We start from the raw sequence: 20969 nt of genomic DNA, 5'->3' as shown, positions 1-20969 counted from the left end.
TGACTTTAGAACCAAATGAGACAGTTGTGGGTCAATCAACAGTTAAGCAAAAAGTCAGGATTTCCCCCAGCCTTGGTTTCTACACCTACAAATTCATGGTGTGAGGAAAAGAGATCTGGAATCCAAGCAAGAACCCCTGTACCATTTCTTGATCATTTTGGGCTGTGTCCTCATCTGTCAAATAAAGTTTGGACTTTGTGAGTGTAAAGGCCTTTGAAGCGTGAATCTACAGTCAAGAATGTTAAGAATTATAAGGGGGGAGGAGGGGAGTCCTACCTATGTACCTAAGTAGCATTCCACCCCTGTGGCTCCATACCTGTCTTCTGATAGGAGTAGAAGCTGTCATCGACTCTCCTCAGGAATCAAGATCAGTGGGTGCATTTCCCCTGAGTTCATGTTTTTATAAACATCATTGTGTTCTAGTTTTGCCTTCAGAGGGCTTGGAAAGCAACTCCCCATCCTCTCCTCTCCCCCCAAATCACACAGACAATGGCAGAGATTTTTTCTTTTTTTAAATTTTTAAAATGCTTTTTTATTTTCAAAACACATGCACGGATAGTTTTTCAACCTTGACCCTGGCATTCAGATTTTCCCCTCCTTGAGATCTGGGTTAGAATGGCCCCTTGTTGGCTCGCTTGGGAACCCCTACCCAGAGTTGAAATACGACTTGGGGGGCAGAAACCACAAAGGACCGACAAAATGGAATGTTTCTAGCCGCCTCCCAACCAGGACAAGGGTGCAGGAGCAGACAGACACACAGACACGTTCAGATAATAAACATTCTAGTCCTTTATTCCATAAAGACCAGGCCACAGTGTTGTTTAGACATGGTTTGCTCCATTTTAAAACAGCTCTAAGAACAAAATCTCCCCTTAGGGGGGTTCAGGGGATAAGACCCTATGCCCTCAGCCCTTTGGGGGTTCCAGTTCCCTCAGGGACTCAGCTTACAGTACATTTCTAAAAATCCATATTCATTTAAATGTAAGACCCTACAGGATTTTTTTTTTTAATAAAGTACCAAATAAACCATTGGGTCAGTCCAGCAAAGAGGTAATAAGGTATTTATTAAAAACTTTTTCACCCAGAGGCAGTTAAAATTTATAATTTAAAACTCATCCCACTACAAAAAGGAGGGGAGAGGGGGAAGAGAATAAAAACTGTGCAAATATTGACAAAAGGGACTAAGACAGACAAGGAGCGGGAGAAGAGAACACCCTGTCCATTTAGGGAGGTCTCTGGATTCCAACCTTACCCCCTACTAAAGGGGATGGGGGAGGCGTTGGAGAGGCTGGAGCAGCAGCAGAGGTGCAGGCCGGGGAGTGCTCCTGTCCAACCCTGGACAGGCCCCATCCAGACCTCCACCAGGGTCAGCACTCTCCATGGTAGGACCTTCAGTAGTGTTGTGGCACTTATGTCTGCAAGGTAGCCTCTGTCTCTGCAACCATCACTCTACTGGGGAAAAAGAAAGAAGGGCAACTGGTCACTTTTGTGGGAGAAGAGCAGTCTCTGAGAAGGACCCACTCAGAGGGACTGGGTGGGAAGGAGGGAGATGGGCAGAAAAACCACCTAAATGTCCAGGGGGGCCGGACGCCCTCAGTGAGGAAATTCCTGCATCTAGCCCTGAGCTAAAAGCATTTTTGAAAGCACTGAGGAGCCAGTGTATACGCAGTGTATGTTTTCACCTGTCCCTCCTGGGGTTTTCCATAAGCAGAGCACTTAAAAAGATGGAACAGAGGAATCCCTGTTCTCTGGGCCTTGGACACTCCCCTCAGTACCGCCCAGGACGCCTGGATGCCTGTCTGGGGTGGGGTCCCTCCTGGTTCCTCTCAGGGGGCTCCCTCCCAAAATACGCCCATACCTACGGATCTAATGCCACTGCGGAGCGGAGGAGCCCTGCCCAGGACCCTGCTGTCACCTACCTCCACCGTTGTGTCTGCGTCCCACTGCAACTTGCTGGGAAGACCACTCCCCATAGCTCCTGCAAAGATAAAATTGTCACTGACTGGCTGGGACCTGGTGAGGTTAAGCAGCATTCCATTCCATTCAATAAACACGAGCCCAGGAGACTGTGCAGGTCCTAGAGTGTTATTATCCTGGGTGCCGTGGGAAATACTGGGACATGAAATAAAAATGGCATCCAGGAGGATGCAGAAAAAATGTCTCGGGTTCACCGGGACAATGTCTTCTGCAGCCATAGCAGTCACACTGCCGAGGGAATCCTGGTTCCATCCTTTTTTTGGGAGGGGAGAGAAGGGAACAAGAAGAAGGCTTTCTCACCCTCTGTCACCTTCCAAAGTGCTCTGGATCTCCTTCAGGACTCCTGCAGAGAGAATCAATTCATCCGACATTATTCCAGCTGCTGGGGATACAAAGAAGGAAATTCCCTACCAAGTACAACTATATTGTATGTTTCAAAGGTTTCACTGCAGCTTCAAACTACTAAAACTTAAATATAATGATATAAATATAAATATAAATAAATGCAAATCAATGGGCTGTAATGTAAGGAATGGAAGCAGGAGGGAGGAATTCAGGAACAGAAAATGGGATTTGAGCTGTTTTATCAAGAAAGGGATGTTCTGGGAAAGGCACTGCCCCATCCGAGACCTTAGGGAGGAACTGGGATATGTTGCCGCCCAAATCTCTTAGAAATAATGACATTGTCCTACTTTACACAGCCTGCAAGTGGGGATGGGTAAGGGAAGGAGGGGGAAGATGGGTTTGGAGCCCCCTCTTCCTTTCCCTGCCAACGTACTCAGGATGTCGCCCAGTTCCCAGAACAAGCCTTTTCAGATCTCAGGGAAATCATTTTCGCTAGGATGAGGTCTAGTATTCATCTCTACTTCTTCCCCAGTTCAGATCCTCTCAAATTTCCCACTTACTCTCATCACTGAGCAGGGCCCGCTCCATGAATGGTTCCTGGCTCCTCCCTGAAAGGAAGCGGAGTCCACAGACCCACTGAACCCTGACCCTGCCTCCTCCGGAACCTTCCCCCATTTCTCCCAACCCTGACACTAGGGGAGCGTTCAAAGTCGGGGGCTCCGCTGGGACCTTTCACAGAGTCCTCAACGTCAAAACCGCGTTGGGTACAAGACAAGGACGTTTAAATTTCTACTATGGCAGATCGCTGTCAACCCACAAAACCAAAGCTTTTTGGGGAGCCCTCAACAGTTTTGGGTCAGCCTGCATCAGTCTCCAGTGTGGCCAGGAGGGAAATAATCAACAAAATAAATGGAATAGAGCATAGAGAATGCTAATGCAGCCCACCCGCTTCTATCTAAGTTTGATAGTGCTGTTCTAAGGGATAAACCTTTCACAGACCTGAAGCGCACCTGGTCCCCTCCCCACCCCTGCTCTGTTCTCATGAACCCCACCCCAGCCCCGGAGACTCCTTCTACAGACCCAGGACCTGCAGGGAGGTTCACTCACCGCCGCCATCTCCCAGGCTCTCCGAGTTCCTGAAGGGAGAGGACACCGAGCTTTTCTAAGAGCCAGGAGGTGATTTCCCCCTCCAACTCCCAGCCCCCCAATGTCCGGGAGGACATTCCCAGACCAGGGAGGGCTTCCGTCTGCCTGCAGACCTGGACCCGCTCACTCACCTGGCTCTGTTTAGGATCCTCTTGACCCCTGAGCCATTATGGGCAGAGTAGTGATTCTTGGTGTCTGCTGTATCCACTAAACACCGAGGCTCAACCAGCCATTTTGTAGAGAGAGAGAACCTCTCAAACTCTGAGGGCGAGATCAGGTAGAAGCCTGCAGAGTTAAGTGACAGGGCAGAGAGATGACGAGGTGAGCATACAAGAGGGAACTCGGAGACAGGTGAGCAGCATCCCCTCAGGTTTCAGGGCATCCTCTCAGCCTCCCTCAGACACCCACCAACCTGAGCCCCGCTGAGGCCTACAGCCTTGGGACCAGCAGGAAGGCCTTTCCCCTCCCCCGAGGCCAGCCCTCTGGGTCTGGGGGCCTCCAGGCCGCCATACCTTGGCCATATTTGGTGAAAACACAGGAAGCGATCCCGCTGACGTCCTCCTTGCGGATGCAGCCGTAGCGTACCTGGGGCTTGAGGAAGGGCAGGGAGACCACCTGGACGTCCCCCAAGTTCGTGAGGACGGTGAGATGGTGTTCTCCATACTCCTCCGCCTTGCAGCTGCCAAAGTGGGCCACGCTGACCCGCCGTACCCGGGAGCCCTCCAATGCGGTGAGCTTCAGTTTCAGTTTTGCGCTAACCTTGGGCAGAGTGAACACCTGTGGGGGAGAGGAGGAAAGGAACCTATCACCCAAGCCCTTCGAAGAGCCCTCCATTCATCAATCTCCACTTTAAACTCAGACTAACAGGAGTTTTCATCACCTGCCCTTCCCCATACATCTCCCTCTTATGCACTGGTTTGTATCCTATCTCCCGGGGGGATTTGGTCTTTGTTCCTCTCTGAGGTTATTTCCTTCATCTAGGAGGTTTTGCAGGAAAATTAGCTCCTTTAGGAAGTCTTCCCAAGGGATTAGTTCTCATCACTCTCCATTCAGCCCTAATCTTCCCACAATGTCATTGGGAATAGGGCCCACACCTTTACTTCCCTCTCGATGCCTGAGATCATCCCGACAGAATCCCCGGGGGGACCTCCTGCTGAGGGCTCCCCCCACCCAGAAACAAGGCCTTGGTCCCAGTCCGAGCCCGCCCCACTTCTGCTCCTTCTGGGCTATGTGACTGGGAGATTTTTCAAGGCCTGGTAGCAGTTTCTATGCCCAGGAACTCAGTCCGTAAACTTTATTTATTAATGTATTAGTCATCTTTTATCTTACTTTTAAGTTTATTAACTTTTTTTTAACACGCCAGTTCCTACACTAAGAGGCAGAGATACAAAGAAGTGAGAATGAGTGGTCTGCATAGGTCTCAAGGTCACAAAGAGCCCCTTCCTACCAACTACCTTGAACTGCTCCTCAGACACCACAAGGAGCTGGTGGCTGCCCTGCATGTCTGGGCTCTTGGAGAGGTCGTGGGCTGCCTCCAGGGGCTCGGGCAGGGGCAAGCCTCGCCCGTCCAGGACCAGGATGCCTATCACAGGGGCCCGGTGCATCAGCTGGATCTCCTTGGCTGGGGGGGAGGGAGGAGGGACAATGAGACGAGTGCTCTCCCCTCCCCCAGTCCCACCAGGCCCCGCGCTCCCCCAACACTCACCCTGCTCAGCTCTGACAGGGTCCTCCATTCTCCGATCAGGGGGTGGGACGCGCAAGGAAAAGGCATAGACCGTGCCCCCATTGGTGCCCACCCACAGAGAAGGGCAGTGGCAAGAACCTGTGAAAGAACAGGGTCCCGTAAGACCACCTCTGTGGGGTCTCCTCCCATCCCCCTCACCAGACGTACCCGGCTCACATCCCCTGTTCTAGGGGGTAGAGAGGGGAGAGGGAGAATTTTATCTCGGTACCAGCTGGGGAGACAAACACGGCTGTGCAAGTCCCCTGCCCAGCATTATACACGTGATACAGGAGGGACCAAGGCTCCCGGCCGTTCTGACCACGGCAGAAGAGAAAGTGAGGGCTCAGAGGCTGCATGGAGGAGGGGTAATGCTGCGCCAGCCCCCGTCCCCACCCCGCAAGACTGAACGGCGCTCACTGTCACGCAGGTAGGTGTCCGCAAAGTAGAGGGTCCGCACGAAGCCGGTGAAGGAGTCCTCCGCAGACCTCGCTTCGATCTTCCTCTGCACGGGGGCCAGCTCCATGTTCTGCAAGCCCGCTCGCTCTGCCCGGGCGTTCAACTCCTGCAACTAAGCCAGAGACAGGGGGCAAATGAAGAGGGAAAGGTGCGCAAAAACACCGGGAGCAACTACTGGGGACGTGGTGTAGGAACGTAGACACCGACGTCAGAGACAAAATGGACATTTGGGGGGAGATTGGGGAGAGCTCTAGAAGGCTACAAAAGGAAATCGGCACAGGGTTGAAGGGCACCACCAGTGACCGCCTGAGAGAAACAGCTCTGAATGATGTGCACGAGGGTACCAACACAAATGGTGAATCCGAGCCCAGGGGGCTGGAAGAGGAAGTGTCCTACCCTCCCCCACCCGGGACTGTACACATGGAGGCGATCAACATTAATGGACAGGGCCCACCATTTGTGTTATCCGAGGCAGGGGAAGGGGAGTGATGCAGCTCTCATTAGCATCAAGGAACTTAAGCCCAAAGGAAACCAAAGCCAAGCAGACTTTTTTGGACACAGGCACTTCTCAGAGACCTCCAAAAGGGGCCTTCTCTCCTTGAGGTAGCCAAGGTGCCCAGGGAAGGAGGCACTGGTAGTTGGGTCAAGAAGAAAGCAGGTATCAGCTTGCTCCCCCTTTCCAGGCTTACTTCTCCCGAGTTGCCAGCCACACGCCGCTTGCGACCGGACGCCCTGCTCCGGCTCATCCTTCGGAATGACTGCCGCAAGGATTTCTTCAGAGACTTTACCCGGGAGAGGGGGCCCTCCATGGCTAGCTGGTCACTGGGGTGCAGCGTACATCTAGGGATGGCCAGACACAGGTCAGAGCCCTTCAAACGGAGCCTGAACATCCTTGCAGCTCATGACATTAGCTCTCAGAAGGAAACATGTATATTCGTCCCTCCTTTCTCTCTCTCTCTTTTTTAAAGCTTTTTATTCACAAAACACATGCATGGGTAATTTTTCAACACTGACCCTTGCAAAACCCTGTGTTCCAATTCCCCCCCCCTTCTCTACGCCCTCCCCTAGATGGCAAGAAGAAGAAGGACTATTTTTCTTGTATTTTTTTATCTAACACAGTGCCCAGGGTTGGCAAGCTCTTAATAAATGTCTGGGTAACCGCCCGAGCCATCTCTGGTTCCTTCCATGTCTCCACCCGTTTTCCCCAAGGGAAGGGCCACTCACTTGACAAAAACCTGTCTCTTCTGCTGGTGATCAAAGAGCCCAAAGCCATGGCTGGTGCCGAAGGCCACGAGCTTCCACTCCGAATGCAGGGCCAGGGAGGTGACCACCGCCGGGGGCTGGCACTGCACCAGGATGAAAGGCTGGAAGCCTGGCTCGAAGCAGATGGGCCCCTGCCGGGCCCGCAGCCTCTCGTGGCCCTTCCAGCGATAGCCTTCTTGGTCCTGCAGGAGGTTCGCTTCCGCGTGGTCTACCACTTGTTCTGCCTCCTCGTCATTCAGCTCCAACACCAGCACCTGGGGGTGGGGCAGGGCGGGGGCTGAGCTGCCACCCATAGGCCCCGACCATCCCGCAGCTGCCCGGGAGGCCCCGGCCATCCCCCTGCCGTATGCTGGGGCCCTCCCTGCCCAGCTCCTACCTGCCCAGCAGTTCCCGCCACCGCCAAGTAACCACTGTATTTGCAAAGGAAGATCTTCTGAATGCCCAGTCGTGGGTCATCACTGTAGGGATCGAAGGAGCCGACCTGACAAGATGGGAGGGAGAGAGGGGAGTGCTCAGGCCACCCCGAAAGCACCCCCGGCCCAGCCCGCTCCTGGCGGGACCCCCCAGCCTTACCTTCCTCAGGGGGGGCCACTCATCCTCCCCCAGGGCGTTGAGGTTGTCGTTGGGGTCGGTGTCAGTGAGGAAGACGCGCGCCGTGCTCAGCTTGTAGAGCAGGCGCAGGCAGACCCCTGAGGCATCCCAGAACCTCACTGTGCCATCCTCGTGCCTGCGGGCAGAGGCAGCACCGTGAGCCCTGGCGCTGAGGGGTTCACCCAGCTGCCCTGGCAGGGCAGCCTTCCCCCCCACTTACCCAGTGAGCAGCAGGTCCCTCTGAGGGGGGTCTGGGGCCAAGCTGGTGCCCCCGTCGATGGGCCACACCTGCAAAACACACAGCCGACGCAGAGGCTCAGCCCCCCAAGTCGCCCGCTCTGGGAAGGCCCCAACTGCCCCCCCAGGTGGGCTTTTATCCCCCCTTGGGAGGGGGAATAAGGGCCACTAATGCAGCAGCTCTCAGGTAAACGCACCATGGAAGAGTAGTGAGAATTCTGTTTGTTCCCAGCTGCAATGATCCTCTCCCACAGCTTCAGGGAGATGCTGGAGACATGGTGAGAGCAGGTAATGGCAGAGCAGTGCAGGGAGGCGAGGTACGGGGCTTGGAGGACTGGCCACCCCACCGTCTTCAAGTCAATCACCACCAGTTCCTCCTCAGCTAACACCACCATGGCATAGGGTTCGTCAAAGTCTAGGGAGGAAGGACAGGGTGACTGCAGGCTCTTTCCCCAGGGCTCCTCCTCGCCCACTGGCAGGGTTTCAGTTCCCCAAATCTAGGTTGCCATTCCATTATCCATATATATATCTCCATATAATTAATATATGCTAATATATTACATATAATTATATATACATATAATATATATTATTATACATACTAATATCTTAATTATTATTATTATTATGAAATTATTAGAATAATGTTTCTAGCTGTGTGACCCTGGGAAAGTCACTTAACCCCAATTGCCTCAGCAAAAAAAATAAAAAAAAGAGAGAAATATTATTCCCCTAAAAGTTGTGCTTCCGACCAAGATTGTGAGGGCCCAGGGTCTTCTGCTGCAAAGCAAGGACCCTAATGCTGGCTAAGCTCTAAGGCTTAAGAATCACATCATAGAGATGGCTTCTACACACTCCCACATCATGCTCTCCAGGAGCAGAACCACAGAATTCCCAGCCCTCTAAGGTCCCTAATGAAAAGAACGATTTTCATCTACTTTTATAAAAATATCTAACATCTTATTAAAACAACCCCAATCTCTCCTTCAGAGACTTTCTCAGAAGGGACCAGTCTTTCCTAGGAGAGTGACCCAGAGTCACTGATCCCTCCCCTGTACACATTCAGATTTGGGAATCCTTCCCAGGAGACACACGCCTACTGCCACATATCGGGTCACTTGGCTCTGGGTGTGTGTAGGAAGTAGGAATAAGCTCCCAGAACAGGTGACAGGAAAGGAGCCGGCCCACCTGGTTATAAATAGTTTATGGGGTTCAATCAGTGCCTTCCTTACCCTTTAAGACAAGGTTGTTCCAAGGTTGAACTCCTTTTAGAGATGGAAACTTTGTGATCTTTGCCCAGGGGAATCCCAATGCTCAAAGAAACCTTTATCTCCTTACCCTACAGTATTGAGCTTTTAGCCCTCTAACCCTCCACCCTAAGTAAGTCTCTTTTGATTTTTGGCAAACTGAGTCTTGGCTCCTCCTTGGCCCCTGAGATTCTTGGTCCTTTACAAGACTTTTGTATTTAGTTAAAATTTAGTTAAAAATCTGTGATTTTATTAACTTACAGAATTTCTAGAAGTGTTACTCCCCTGAATAATACAGCTCCAAGTTACACTGAATAAGTATTACTGAATTGCCAGAAACACAAAATCTAATTGTTTTGTCAGGAGCAATTTGCCCAGTGTCAAAAAGTTAAGAGCTCATAGTTAATAGAGGTTGTTTAAACCTCTTTTTCCATTCGATCTTCAAAAGAATCTTCTGAGAGTAAGTGCTAATATTAGTCTCATTTTACAGATGAGAAAGCTGAGAAGAATGACGAGACCAGGCTCACAAAGCTGGTAAAAGTTTAAGAATTTGAACTCAGACCTTCACAACTTCACAACTTTACTCCACCCTGTGCCATTAGTGCCTATAGAACAAGAATCTTGGCAAAGAAACCACAGACTGAAAATAATAGTCACGTTTCCCATACTTTTCCCAATTGGTAAAAACAACTGTAATTCAATTAAATCAAAGCAATAATAATAAAAAAATTATCAAGATTATTTGAAATAAGGATTTTTTATCTATCATTAATTATGAACTTCACCCTAAGCATACATGTGCCTTGAGATATATGAAATCACTGCAATTAGTAAGAGTTAAAAACTAAAGCTTTGGGGGCAGCTAAGTGGTGCAATGGATAGAACACCGGCCCTGAAGTCAGGAGGATCTGAGTTTAAATCTGGCCTCAGACACTTAACACTTCCTAGCTGTGTGACCCTGAGCAAATCACTTTACCCCACCTGCCTCAGCAAAAAACAAAATAAAACAAAACCTAACTAAAGCTTTTGCATTTTGAAAATGTGTGTCACCTATATAAGTACTCATACCTGCATTCAAATTGGAAAAGGGAATTTTTTAATATTTAGAAATGTTCCAAGTGAAAACTTTCAGGAGTAGATTTGTTGAATGAAACATTTCTTAAAAATGCAAAATCTTCTAATTAATTTCAAGAACTACTGACATCAGGGAAAATGGGCACATGTTAATATCTTTCAATATCTTTGCATTATTAGTGGATGGGACTGAAAAATGAATATCATGATTTAATGAACCCAGCCAACAATCCTCTTATTCCACTGTGCTCCACACATTTTTGTGCAGCTCTGCCTTACTTAAAACTAATACCCTTGATATGAACAGACAATTCTCAGATGAAGAAATTGAAATGATTTCTAGTCATATGAAAAGATGCTCCAAGTCAGTATTAATCAGAGAAATGCAAATTAAGACAACTCTAAGATACCACTACACACCTGTCAGATTGGCTAAGATGACAGGAAAAAATAATGATGATTGTTGGAGGGGATGCGGGAAAACTGGGACATTGATGCATTGTTGGTGGAGTTGTGAACGAATCCAACCATTTTGGAGAGTAGTTTGGAACTATGCTCAAAAAGTTATCAAACTGTGCATACCCTTTGATCCAGCAGTGTTACTACTGGGATTATATCCCAAAGAGATTATAAAGAAGGGAAAGGGACCTGTATGTGCACGAATGTTTGTGGCAGCCCTTTTTGTAGTGGCTAGAAACTGGAAACTGAATGGATGTCCATCAGTTGGAGAATGGCTGAATAAATTGTGGTATATGAAAATTATGGAATATTACTGTTCTGTAAGAAATGACCAACAGGATGATTTCAGAAAGGCCTGGAGAGACTTACACGAACTGATGCTGAGTGGAATGAGCAGGACCAGGAGATCATTATATACTTCAACAACAATACTATATGATGATCAGTTCTGATGGACCTGACCATCCTCAGCAACGAGATCAACCAAATCATTTCCAATGGAACAGTAATGAACTGAACCAACTACGCCCAGAGAAAGAACTCTGGGTGATGACTAAAAACCATTACATTAAATTCCCAATCCCTATATTTATGCCCACCTGCATTTTTCATTTCCTTCACAAGCTAATTGTACAATATTTCAGAGTCTGATTCTATTTGTACAGCAAAATAATGGTTTGGTCATGTATACTTATTGTGTATCTAATTTATATTTTAATATATTTAACATCTACTGGTCATCCTGCCATCTGGGGGAGAGGGTGGGGGGTAAGAGGTGAAAAATTGGAACAAGAGGTTTGGCAATTGTCAATGCTGTAAAGTTACCCATACATATAACCTGTAAATAAAAGACTATTAAATAAATTAAAAAAAAAAAACTAATACCCTTGAAAGTCAAGATATCAACCTTGTGATGTCATTGGTTCCCTTTGAGAAAACAGGGGGATGAACATTTTTGTGAGATATCTTGTTCACCAGACACCAGAAATCAAACTACACTGACCTATTGAAATAGTGCATTACAAGATAAAATTATTTTAAAAAATATTGCTTATTTTATCTTCACCTCAACTCATTTTAATTCCTACTTTTTGTGTAGGTTTTGTAATGTACGTAATCTTTTGTAATGCACATAAATGTATGGGCACATGATTTATAGATAAATATAGGTATATTGGAAATGTTCAATTTTTTAAAAACTGAATGCGCGATCAAACAAGACTTGGAGACCATTGTTCATATTGTTACAAAACAATATGAAAATACAAGTTAAATATATGAAAACATGTAAGTAATCCAAGAGCAAGATAAGCAAAAGCAAAAAAAACAAAAACAAAAACAAAAAAACATACAAACTATAAAAAAAGGAATTAAAGCTGAAGATAGCAGGGCTTTATGGAAATCCTTACTGCCTGGGAAGCAGATGCAAGAACAAAGGAATCGCCTATCTTGCTGAGGGCCACAAGATCTGTCAAAACGCAGGAAGTAGAACCTCAGAGGAATTGACCAGAATTCCCTCTTATTCACTTTTTCTTCCCAGGAAGACTCTCTTATGAAATTAGGGGATTCCTACCTGTGGGACAAGAAGCTAGTAAAGAGAGCTCTAGGAATATTTAGTAAATAACTATATCATTCTGTTGAAAATTACAAAAGTGGCATTAACAATTTAATCCAGCATTGTGTAATGAATAGAAGCCTGGACTTGAGAATTGGATGATGAGTGCACACTTAATGCAAAGTACCTGCTTGTGTGACCTTAGTTTCTGTTTCCTTCTTCAGTAAAAAGACTAGACTACCTGGATGGTCTCTTCTAACTCTGGACCTAAGCAGTCCAATTCCTTATTCTCAATCAAACTGAAAGCAAGAAACAAAGTGGAGGGAAAATGTAATTTGGAGGGTGGAGTATCTATTTTAAGACTCTAAGTGTATTTCCTTTTAAACTGAATAGAAGACATGGAGGTTTACTGAAAGCCAACATCAAGAAAAATAAAAAAAAATGTTGGGAACCCTAGGTTCCTATGTGACAGTGGCCAGACAATGACTCTGAGCAGTGGGTTCAGGAATGGCTAGAGTGGAGTGGATATATAGAAGCTTGTCCCTACCTATTAGCTAATGGCCAAACAAACTGTGGTATATAAACATAATAGAATATTATTGTGCCATAGGAATTGATGAAATGGACAATTATGGAGGAAATGGGGAACACTTCTGTGAACTGATGCCAAGGGAAGCAAATGGAACCAAGGAGAATAATTTATGCCATAACATTATGACAGAGAAAAATAACTCTGAAAGATTTCAGCACTCTTGTCAATAAATGAAAAACAAATCCAGATTACTAAAGATAAAGCATCTCATCCACCTCTTGCTAGGGGAGGTGATGGACTTAAAAATGTGGAATAAGACATATTAAGTTTGGAAATGGTTAACAAAGAGTTTTGCTTTGTTGGACTATGTATCTTAATTATGAGGATAAAAAAAAAAAAAAACTTCATTGGGGGAGGGCCAATGGGAAAGTTAATAACTGCTTAAGAAATTCCCTTAGTAGTATTTTATTTTTCCAATTACATATAAAGATAGTTTTCAACACTAAAAATGAATGCATTTTTAAAAAAAAGATGGGTCATATGAACAAATGATAGATAGATAATAAAAAAATATCCCATTAATAGAATTCATTTATTTTTTAAAATACCTTTGTTTCTTATGAAATTTTATCTTCCTAGTATGTTTGTGAGGCTGTTTTTCATCCTTGTAGAGAGAAAGAGCAACTCAGGGAAGCTGATAGCATTTTTCTGTATTGTTTTGTATTTTAGCAAGCTGTGCCTGACTTATCTCCCCATTACGTCATTGTCAGTCACCTGAAGGCAGAAACCCTGTCTTACTTGTTTTTTCACCTTTAAAGCTTAGCACAGAAGGTGACAACGTGTCCTTAGCTGAAGTTTGTTGTTGAATACCAGAACCACAGATAGCCAATGACAGATGCAGGCTTTGAACCCCTGGACTGTAGTCCTACTGCAGGGGTCCTCAAACTTTTTAAATAGGGGCCCAGTTCACTGTCCCTCAGATTGTTGGAGGACCGGACTATAGTAAAAACAAAAACTTTGTTTTGTGGGCCTTTAAATAAAGAAACTTCATAGCCCTGGGTGAGGGGGATAATCGTCCTCAGCTAATGCATCTGGCCCGTGGGCTCTATTTTGAGGACCCCTGACCTACTGTGATAGCATGGCCAACAGTAACTTAGGTATGCAGGGCTCTCCAGATGGGGAAGTAGAAGGAAGATTTAAGGGCTGAGTCTTATTGGGAAAGGACTTGGTAGGTCCAGGGAGGACAGGAAAATGCAGGGACCAACAGGGTTAGGGTAGTTCTGGGACTGCCCTGCCCTTTCTTCTCCAGCTCAAAAGGCCTCATTAAACCGGATAATTAGGAGGAAGAACTCCTACTCTCTCTTTTTCCCTCCAGGTTTCAATATCAGCCCCCTTTGATCTCACTTAAGTTATAAGACTGATTCACCCCAGTGCTATTCAATTCAGGCTGTGCCCAGCTTTTGCAAGGGAAGACCGGGGTGGGAGGAAGGCAGGAATCTTAAAGGCCAAACAGAACACTATATCCCTCCCCCACACCTCATTTCCCTTAATCAGTAGTGTCAATTTTTAAGCAGAGAAAGCCGTGAACAAGAACAAGAACAAAAATTAGCACACAGAGCCAGCACAGGGCAGAATCTCAGCCCAACTCCCAGAGGAGCTACAAACTTGAATAAAACACTTAACTTTAAGGGGTAGAGCTAAATGGCCTCCAAGATCCCTACCAGATAGGAGGTTCAGAAACAGTGGGAGGGAATGACCAGGATGGGCCCTAACACAGGCTGACTCAGTGGGCTTAAGCTGAATTATACTACACGACTGGGGATTTACCACAGAGCCCCTTCTTCCCAACAGTTCCATGAAATGAGACAGATAACTAATTACTTTACAGATGTGGAAGCCAGGGCTCTCAGAAAGGTTATGTGATATGCCCAAAGTAAGCCCCAAACCATCACCACCATCACAGACTTCAATTCTCTATTATATCAGAGTTAAGTAGCAATGGAGGGAGCTGAGGAATCCAAGTTTGTCACACGTTCAGGAAGACACAGTGCTCAGTTTTCCCCAGCTTCCTCTCTCCCTATTTTTAATCCAGATACACACTTTAAAGACCTATTATAGGGAGAGGGAGGCTGGAAGTCACCGAGACCTGGATTTGACTCTAGCTACTAATATATACTGGCTTTGTAACCCTAAGCTAGCCATTTGGCTTTTCAAAGTGCCCTAGGAGAGTTGTGTCAAATAAAAATGAAGCCTTAAACCATATATAAGGATCCCTGCAGGTATACACTGACCTAGAAAATCATTTAATTGCTATAGAGAAGGTACTAACTTGCATTGGCAAGAGGAAGTTTCCTCCCTAGTAATTTCCTATATTAATGAAATCATAGGTGCAGTCCCTATCCTTTTTAGAGACAGGAAGGCAGCAAGTGGACATAGGGCTGGGCCTGGAGTCAGGAAAAGACCCAGACTCTGTAGTTGTGTGCCTCTAGGCAGGCCACTTAACTAATGTCTATCTGCCTCAGTTTGTTCATCTGTGAAATGGGGATAATCACAGCACCTATCTTGCTTTAAAAGATGCTTTTTCCTTTCCTCCCATCCCCTTTTATCCCTGTGTGGCAGCCCCCTTTCTCTCCACATGCTGACCCACGTAAGAAAAGAGGCATCCCAAGTGTCCAACCTACCAGCGTCAGCCTCTGTGAGGACAGTAAAATCAATGATTCGGGAGGTAAAGTCAAAAGCGGTCTCCTGGTTCCCGTGGATCACCGAGATGCTGTGCCGGTCTCCATAGCTGGCTCGGGGCATCCCGCCCTGGAAGATGATGTAGGGCAGCCTGGAGGGGGGAGTCACACAAGACAGAATGAGCAACCTCAGTCCCCTCAGGCCAGGGCTTTGCCAGGGGGGAGTGGGGACTTGCCTTCGGGGTGAGGACAGATGGGAAGGATCCTTCCCACTTTTCTGTCCCACTAAGACAATCCAAGATACCCATGGCCTGTGGAAGAGTGACACAATGTGTCTCCCCTGCCAAAAGATAGTTTCCCAGGTCCTGATGGTGATAAGGACATAGTACTACAGCAGAAAGGTTTTTGTCTCATTCATTCCCTTTCTCTCTAAATATAGTATTTTTCAGAATGAAAAATCCCAGTGCTGAAAAGTTGCTAGAAATAAGACGTCCATTCATTGATGTTGAATACATACATGTATGTGTAAAGGAAATTAAGGTTTATAAATGATTCAGGACTTCTTCCCCTTCCTTCTTAGAAGGCTCTGAATGTTCTTACATTGGCTCACTTTCCAATTCTTATTTCCCTACTGGGTTAGGGCCAACTGCTTCCACTAGAGGTGGATGGCAGACTGTAAATCACCACTGATGTGTCTTCACCAAGCAGAAAACCATATACATGTTTAGGGAATACAGATCATGTTCTGTGCGTTGGGGACAAGTGTGGGGAATAGATGCGAGAAGGGAAAAAAAAAAGAGAAACCCAGAGACGTACCCTTTCCTGGTCCTCAGCCAAAAGATTTTAGAAATAGCTTTGCAAGGATAAGGACCTGGAGTAAAAAAGGAGAAATGGAATTGGTTAGAGAACACACAGGTTCAGTTAATAGATTTGAATGTCTACAGATGCACAGAGATCTGCTGAGGAGACACTTGAGTCCCTGGTTCTGATTCCAGGTAGACCCAGGCCCACTGACCATAAGGCACTCTGCTTTGCAAGGGCTCAGGATGCTGGACTTCACTGGACACTTTCCACTGGCAGTAGCTCCCATCATAATGGCAACTGACAATGCAACCCCCATCTCGCTGCCAGCAGACATTCTCCAGTTGCTAGAGAAGGGAAAAGTGGGAAGGATAACAAAATTGAGTAGGCAATTTCCCCCATTACCTAAAACCCCCTTCCCCAGTTTAAATACAGAGGATTAGTACCATAGCATGATGTAATGGAAAGAGGGGACCTGGGTCCCAATTCTGCAACTTTAGGCAAGAATTTCCCTTCTCTGGGTCTGTTTCCTCATCTGCAAAATTAGGGGACTGAACTAGATAATGTAAAATCCCTCCAGTTTTAAATCCTAGGATCCTCCAAGTTCCTCTGGAGTACCCAGAACAGTCCCATAGGGTATCAAGGGCTTCAGACCATATACATTTGCCCTGCCTGTGTCAATCATCAACCCCAGACTCCAGCATCGTAGGAAAGTTATGCTCTTTGCCCATCCTACTGCCCCACAGCCCCGGGTATCACCTACCTGGCTGCTCAGGAAGTGGTGGAGCACCCGGCTATTCTGAAGGTCCCAGATAATGATAAGGCCTCTGCTATAGCCAATCAGGACCTGGGTAGGGTCCTGGGGGTGTTCTTGCAGCGCCTCCACCATCTCGAATGCCCGACAATGCTGTGCATCCTTGGGTAACCTGGACAAATGACAGAGAGGATCCTATTTTAATCTAGCTTTTGGAGTGAGGGAGGAGGGAGAAGAAAGCAGGATGCTGACTGTTCTCTCCTTCCTCTACCCATAGTCTGAGCAGGAAAAGGGTCTCCAATCACTCCAGAAACAGCAAAGGAACAGTGAATCCTAGCAAATCTACAGATGACCGTTTTGTATAAATTGCAATATTTAAGAACTGGAAGCCAGGCTATCTTCTTGCTGGGATCCTGGATTTCTTCAAAGGAGGCAACGTTCTCAAATGTCCCAATATGATGGTAAATCCTATCTCAGAAAATGGCTATAATGAAGCTGTGTTTTGGGGCCAGTCCAAAAGCCAGATCAAGAAATAGCATGTGGTGTCTGATGGCTCTCCAGAGACCAAGTTCAAATCTGAACACGTCCCAAATTACCCAAGTTTCTCCAATAAGGCAGGGGGGAGAGTATCACCCTTCCCTCTACCTGAACTCTATAGTCAACCCAGTCCTGAAATGGGGAACTGAATGAACTCTGTCTTATGTACATTGTCACTATGGTCCCAGGACACCCCTCCTTTCCCCCAACTCAATCTGGCTTCCTGGCCCTTCCAAGCTATACCAAGAACACAACTGCTTGCCCCTGGAGTGGGCTAGGCTGGCCTGGGCTTGGTTCTGGGAAGATTTGCCAGGAACCTCACCACTGCAAAACAGCCTCAGTACTGATGGTCCGGTCCTCGAGAATCTGGAAGGAGGGCAGCTTCTCCACAAACACGTTGCCACTTTCAGTACCCAGATATAGCAGCTCTTGGGAGGAATGAGGCAGAATCACTGTTATTTGGGTGGCGCTGGGGGCAGCCCTGCAAATGGGAAAATTCACTGTTTTATTCCAACTGCTGAAATATCCAATTAAGGCAAAAAAAATGAGTGAGTGTGAGGACCCAGGGAAGGGAAGAGGGGCAGACTATCTGTCTGTGAAGTCCCACTCCCAAGAACTCAGGCCCCTTCGGGCCTCCCTCTGTCCCTCAAGTTTGCTGTGCTTTGGAAAAACAGAAATCTCACTGAGATGATTAAACAGGCCTCTGGGTAGGAACACAAACATATCAGTTACTCTCCTCATCAAACCCAGACAGATGGCAGTGAACTCTGAAACCTCAGTGCTTCCCACACCGTGCTGGAAAAACACTCCAGAGAATTCGGCCCCTCGTTAGCGCCTTGAGAGGACCTGGGCTCTGGGACTCACCCCGGAGGCCCCCGAAGTGTGGAGAACTTCTCTTCATGCAGCTCAGAGACCCCATCTCTCTGATTCAGGGTCCACAGGTGCAGGCTGTTGTCATCCAGCAAGGTGATCAGTTGGCACTGAGTGCAGGAGGGGACAAAGACAGATGATGGAGATGGGAGGGGGGCCAGTATGCTGCTTCCATAAGTAAGTGGTGGGGCAGGGACAGGGGAAGAAAAGGCTTGTTTCGGATCCCCTTACCACAATTGGTTTGGGGGACACTATAGTACAGGGAGGAGCCATAGATGTTCACCAGGAGCTTGGTAACTCAATGTAACCTAGCAGAGAGGGTTCTTTGTGGCTCAGTTAATGAATGATGGGACTTTCATTCTTCAGCTTCAGTAAAAGGAGGCGGCACCTCTGTACACGGGGTAGGACCATTTCCAATAATATTTTATGGTTATTATACTGTTTTCCTCTCAACGGAAACAAGGTGGGGTAAGGGAGGATAATGGGAAAGGAAGACTTGGGACCCTTTGTCAACCAGTCTGCATTCCTTCTAGACAAGGACTAGGTGAGAGGGAATATATGCTGGGAGAAAACAAGGAGAGGGGACTGGCAATCCTAGCAGAGTCCTCACCTGCAATCTGATGATACTCGTGATTCCAGAGCCACAGCCACCCCCAACCCAGCCCACCACTCCCCTCTGCCCCATTCTTATTCCATTAGTCTATGACATCCTCACCTGGCCAGGGAGGAAGTGGATTTGTACTACAGCATTGTTTTCCCGGTGAAGACCCATGAACTCCACACCAGGGGCACCGTAGCTGGAAGCTGGTTCAGGAACAAGTTCAAAAGGAGAAGCCCTCCTCTATTCCACTCTCCTTCTAGGAAAGCTGGTGAAAGGAGCCCCCTCCCTTCCTGTGCAATCCTCCCTATCCCACCCTCCCCATTTCAGGTCTAGTATGTAAAGCTAAGTAAGTAAAGACTACAAACTTCTGCAGCTCAGAAACTGAAAGAATGACGGTTTGGGTACTTTTGGTAAGGCAAGTGGATAGCAAGGGGTTGATTCCCTGGACACACTGTCATTGTCAGAAGGCTATCCCACTCTGAGCCTGAGAGAAAAAAAGTTTTATTGCTTTGTTCTGTATCCAGAAAGGGGCTTGAAGACAAAGTTGCTGCTGATGCTCAAAAAGGTCCTTGGACTCCAAAGCTTCAATTAGCCCAGGATTCCCATGAAGGGACTGTAAGAAACCCCTGCCACTCCTACCTCCTCACCCCAAGCAGCTGCTTTCAGGCCACGTTCGATGGGCTACACTGGTGAGCAGGATATGCCCAGCCTTCTCAGGACTGGATTGGTAATGATTAACCTGGCAGAGATGCAGGGCTGATTCACTCTGTACCAGGCAGGGCCCCATGTGCTCCCAACTGTAGCTACCCCTCCCACTCAAACTCAGCAAGACTGGACGTGTCCCGTTCTGTGCTGTCCTTGTCCCTATTTCCCTTCCCTAACTTAGAGACCAGTTCAGATCAAGCAGGAAAAAAATGCAGCAGCTAGCCAAGTAGCCCAAAAGTCTATATGCCTTTACTCTAGATAGTTGTGTTTTGGTTCAGTTCTGAAGATGGTACATCTAACTGGAGAGTCCCTAAAAAACTCTTGCCTGGCCCCTCTGCAAAAAAAGAAAAAATTGGGGGGGGGGGGGGGAGAGAAACCCACCCACAAAACTCCTGCCCAGCCCTTGGTCACCCTGGGTCCAGAGCCTTTTGGGAAGTTTAAGGACTACATTTGAATAAATTTCATCTTCTGAAATGACCCAGAAAGCATTGGGGCAGCAGAGGAAATTAACAACCCCAATCTGATCATTAAATCAATCTGTATTCTTGGTAGTTTTTAGAATACTCCCCCTTTCCTTTCTTCCCCTTCCTCCCCTCAATCAATCTAGCTTCAAAAGCCTCTGGGTAATTATTAAGGGTTAGAATTGGCTCTGAGATTGAGGAAAGCCCCCAATACTTACCTATTTGTGCTCAATTCATGGAGAAACTAAATTACAACCATCCTGGGCCCAAATAATCAATCAACTAATATTAATTAAACACGTCTTTCACTGTGTTAAAATACTAGGGATACAAAAGACAAGAAACACAAAAGTATTTATTCTAACAGGGAAATTCCAATAGTTTCACTGGAAGGATCCTACTTCAATGAATGTGGAGGTAAAGAAATGTATACTTTCTCTCAAGGACAATCCTCTGATCAAAACCTTTTCAAAGATCATGTGGACACTATATTGCAGGGAGGAGCCATAAATGTTCACCAGGAGCTTGGCAAGTCAATGTATATATATATAGTAGATGTGATACTAGACTGGAGCTGTCTCTCCATCCTAGTCCTCCTCTCCCCTTACCTCTCCCCCCCCCCCAAAAAAAAAGTACGATTTATAAATTTAACAGATTTATAAATTCCTTCTAGGGCAAAGGCAGCTTAGCCATTTTATACGTGTGCCACTGGCACAGTGCCTAGCACTTGATTAGGGCCTGCTTTTTCATTCACCTGGGAGTGATCCAGAAAACAGAAAACCCCTACACCCCCCCCTCCCCCATTTCAAGGAACTCTACCATCTAGTACCTTTGTTATACCTCAGTAGGAGCAAATGAAAGCTTTAGCTGATATTAAAAGTCTCCTAGGAATTAAATAAAATTAACTAAAACTTAAAGTGCTAGTATAAAGTTAAGTACTTTTTAATACAGTCAGTG

The 20969-nt window shown here is 46.8% G+C and overlaps 1 protein-coding gene across 5 annotated transcripts in view; it reads right to left on the bottom strand.

Annotated features, from left to right (window-relative positions):
* Positions 1–769: 769 nt before the first annotated feature.
* LLGL2 (LLGL scribble cell polarity complex component 2) overlaps positions 770–20969 on the bottom strand; it is a 68303-nt gene continuing 48103 nt past the window's right edge. For 3 of the 5 annotated variants that reach the window (XM_031965806.1, XM_031965805.1, XM_031965807.1), the window contains exons 4-26: positions 18961–19042; positions 18240–18355; positions 17698–17856; positions 16848–17010; positions 16299–16431; positions 16100–16154; positions 15287–15435; positions 7936–8153; positions 7722–7789; positions 7484–7637; positions 7287–7391; positions 6872–7164; positions 6337–6487; positions 5609–5759; positions 5174–5290; positions 4923–5089; positions 3981–4245; positions 3600–3753; positions 3430–3458; positions 2883–2930; positions 2278–2320; positions 1920–1978; positions 770–1452 (exon numbers count right to left, since the gene is read on the bottom strand). In XM_031965806.1, the coding sequence (XP_031821666.1) occupies positions 1445–1452; positions 1920–1978; positions 2278–2320; positions 2883–2930; positions 3430–3458; positions 3600–3753; positions 3981–4245; positions 4923–5089; positions 5174–5290; positions 5609–5759; positions 6337–6487; positions 6872–7164; positions 7287–7391; positions 7484–7637; positions 7722–7789; positions 7936–8153; positions 15287–15435; positions 16100–16154; positions 16299–16431; positions 16848–17010; positions 17698–17856; positions 18240–18355; positions 18961–19042 (2887 nt within the window). In that variant the 3' untranslated portion in view covers positions 770–1444. The remainder of the gene's footprint in view (positions 1453–1919; positions 1979–2277; positions 2321–2882; positions 2931–3429; positions 3459–3599; positions 3754–3980; positions 4246–4922; positions 5090–5173; positions 5291–5608; positions 5760–6336; positions 6488–6871; positions 7165–7286; positions 7392–7483; positions 7638–7721; positions 7790–7935; positions 8154–15286; positions 15436–16099; positions 16155–16298; positions 16432–16847; positions 17011–17697; positions 17857–18239; positions 18356–18960; positions 19043–20969) is intronic. The other 2 variants (XM_031965808.1, XM_031965809.1) reach the window with 2 other exon arrangements.

This window comes from Sarcophilus harrisii, chromosome 4 (assembly GCF_902635505.1).
Source record: "Sarcophilus harrisii chromosome 4, mSarHar1.11, whole genome shotgun sequence".
In the NCBI taxonomy this organism is placed as follows: Eukaryota; Metazoa; Chordata; class Mammalia; order Dasyuromorphia; family Dasyuridae; genus Sarcophilus; species Sarcophilus harrisii.
The sequence above is the reverse complement of the archived record's forward strand: the minus strand, read 5'-3'. Positions and strand labels throughout refer to the sequence as shown.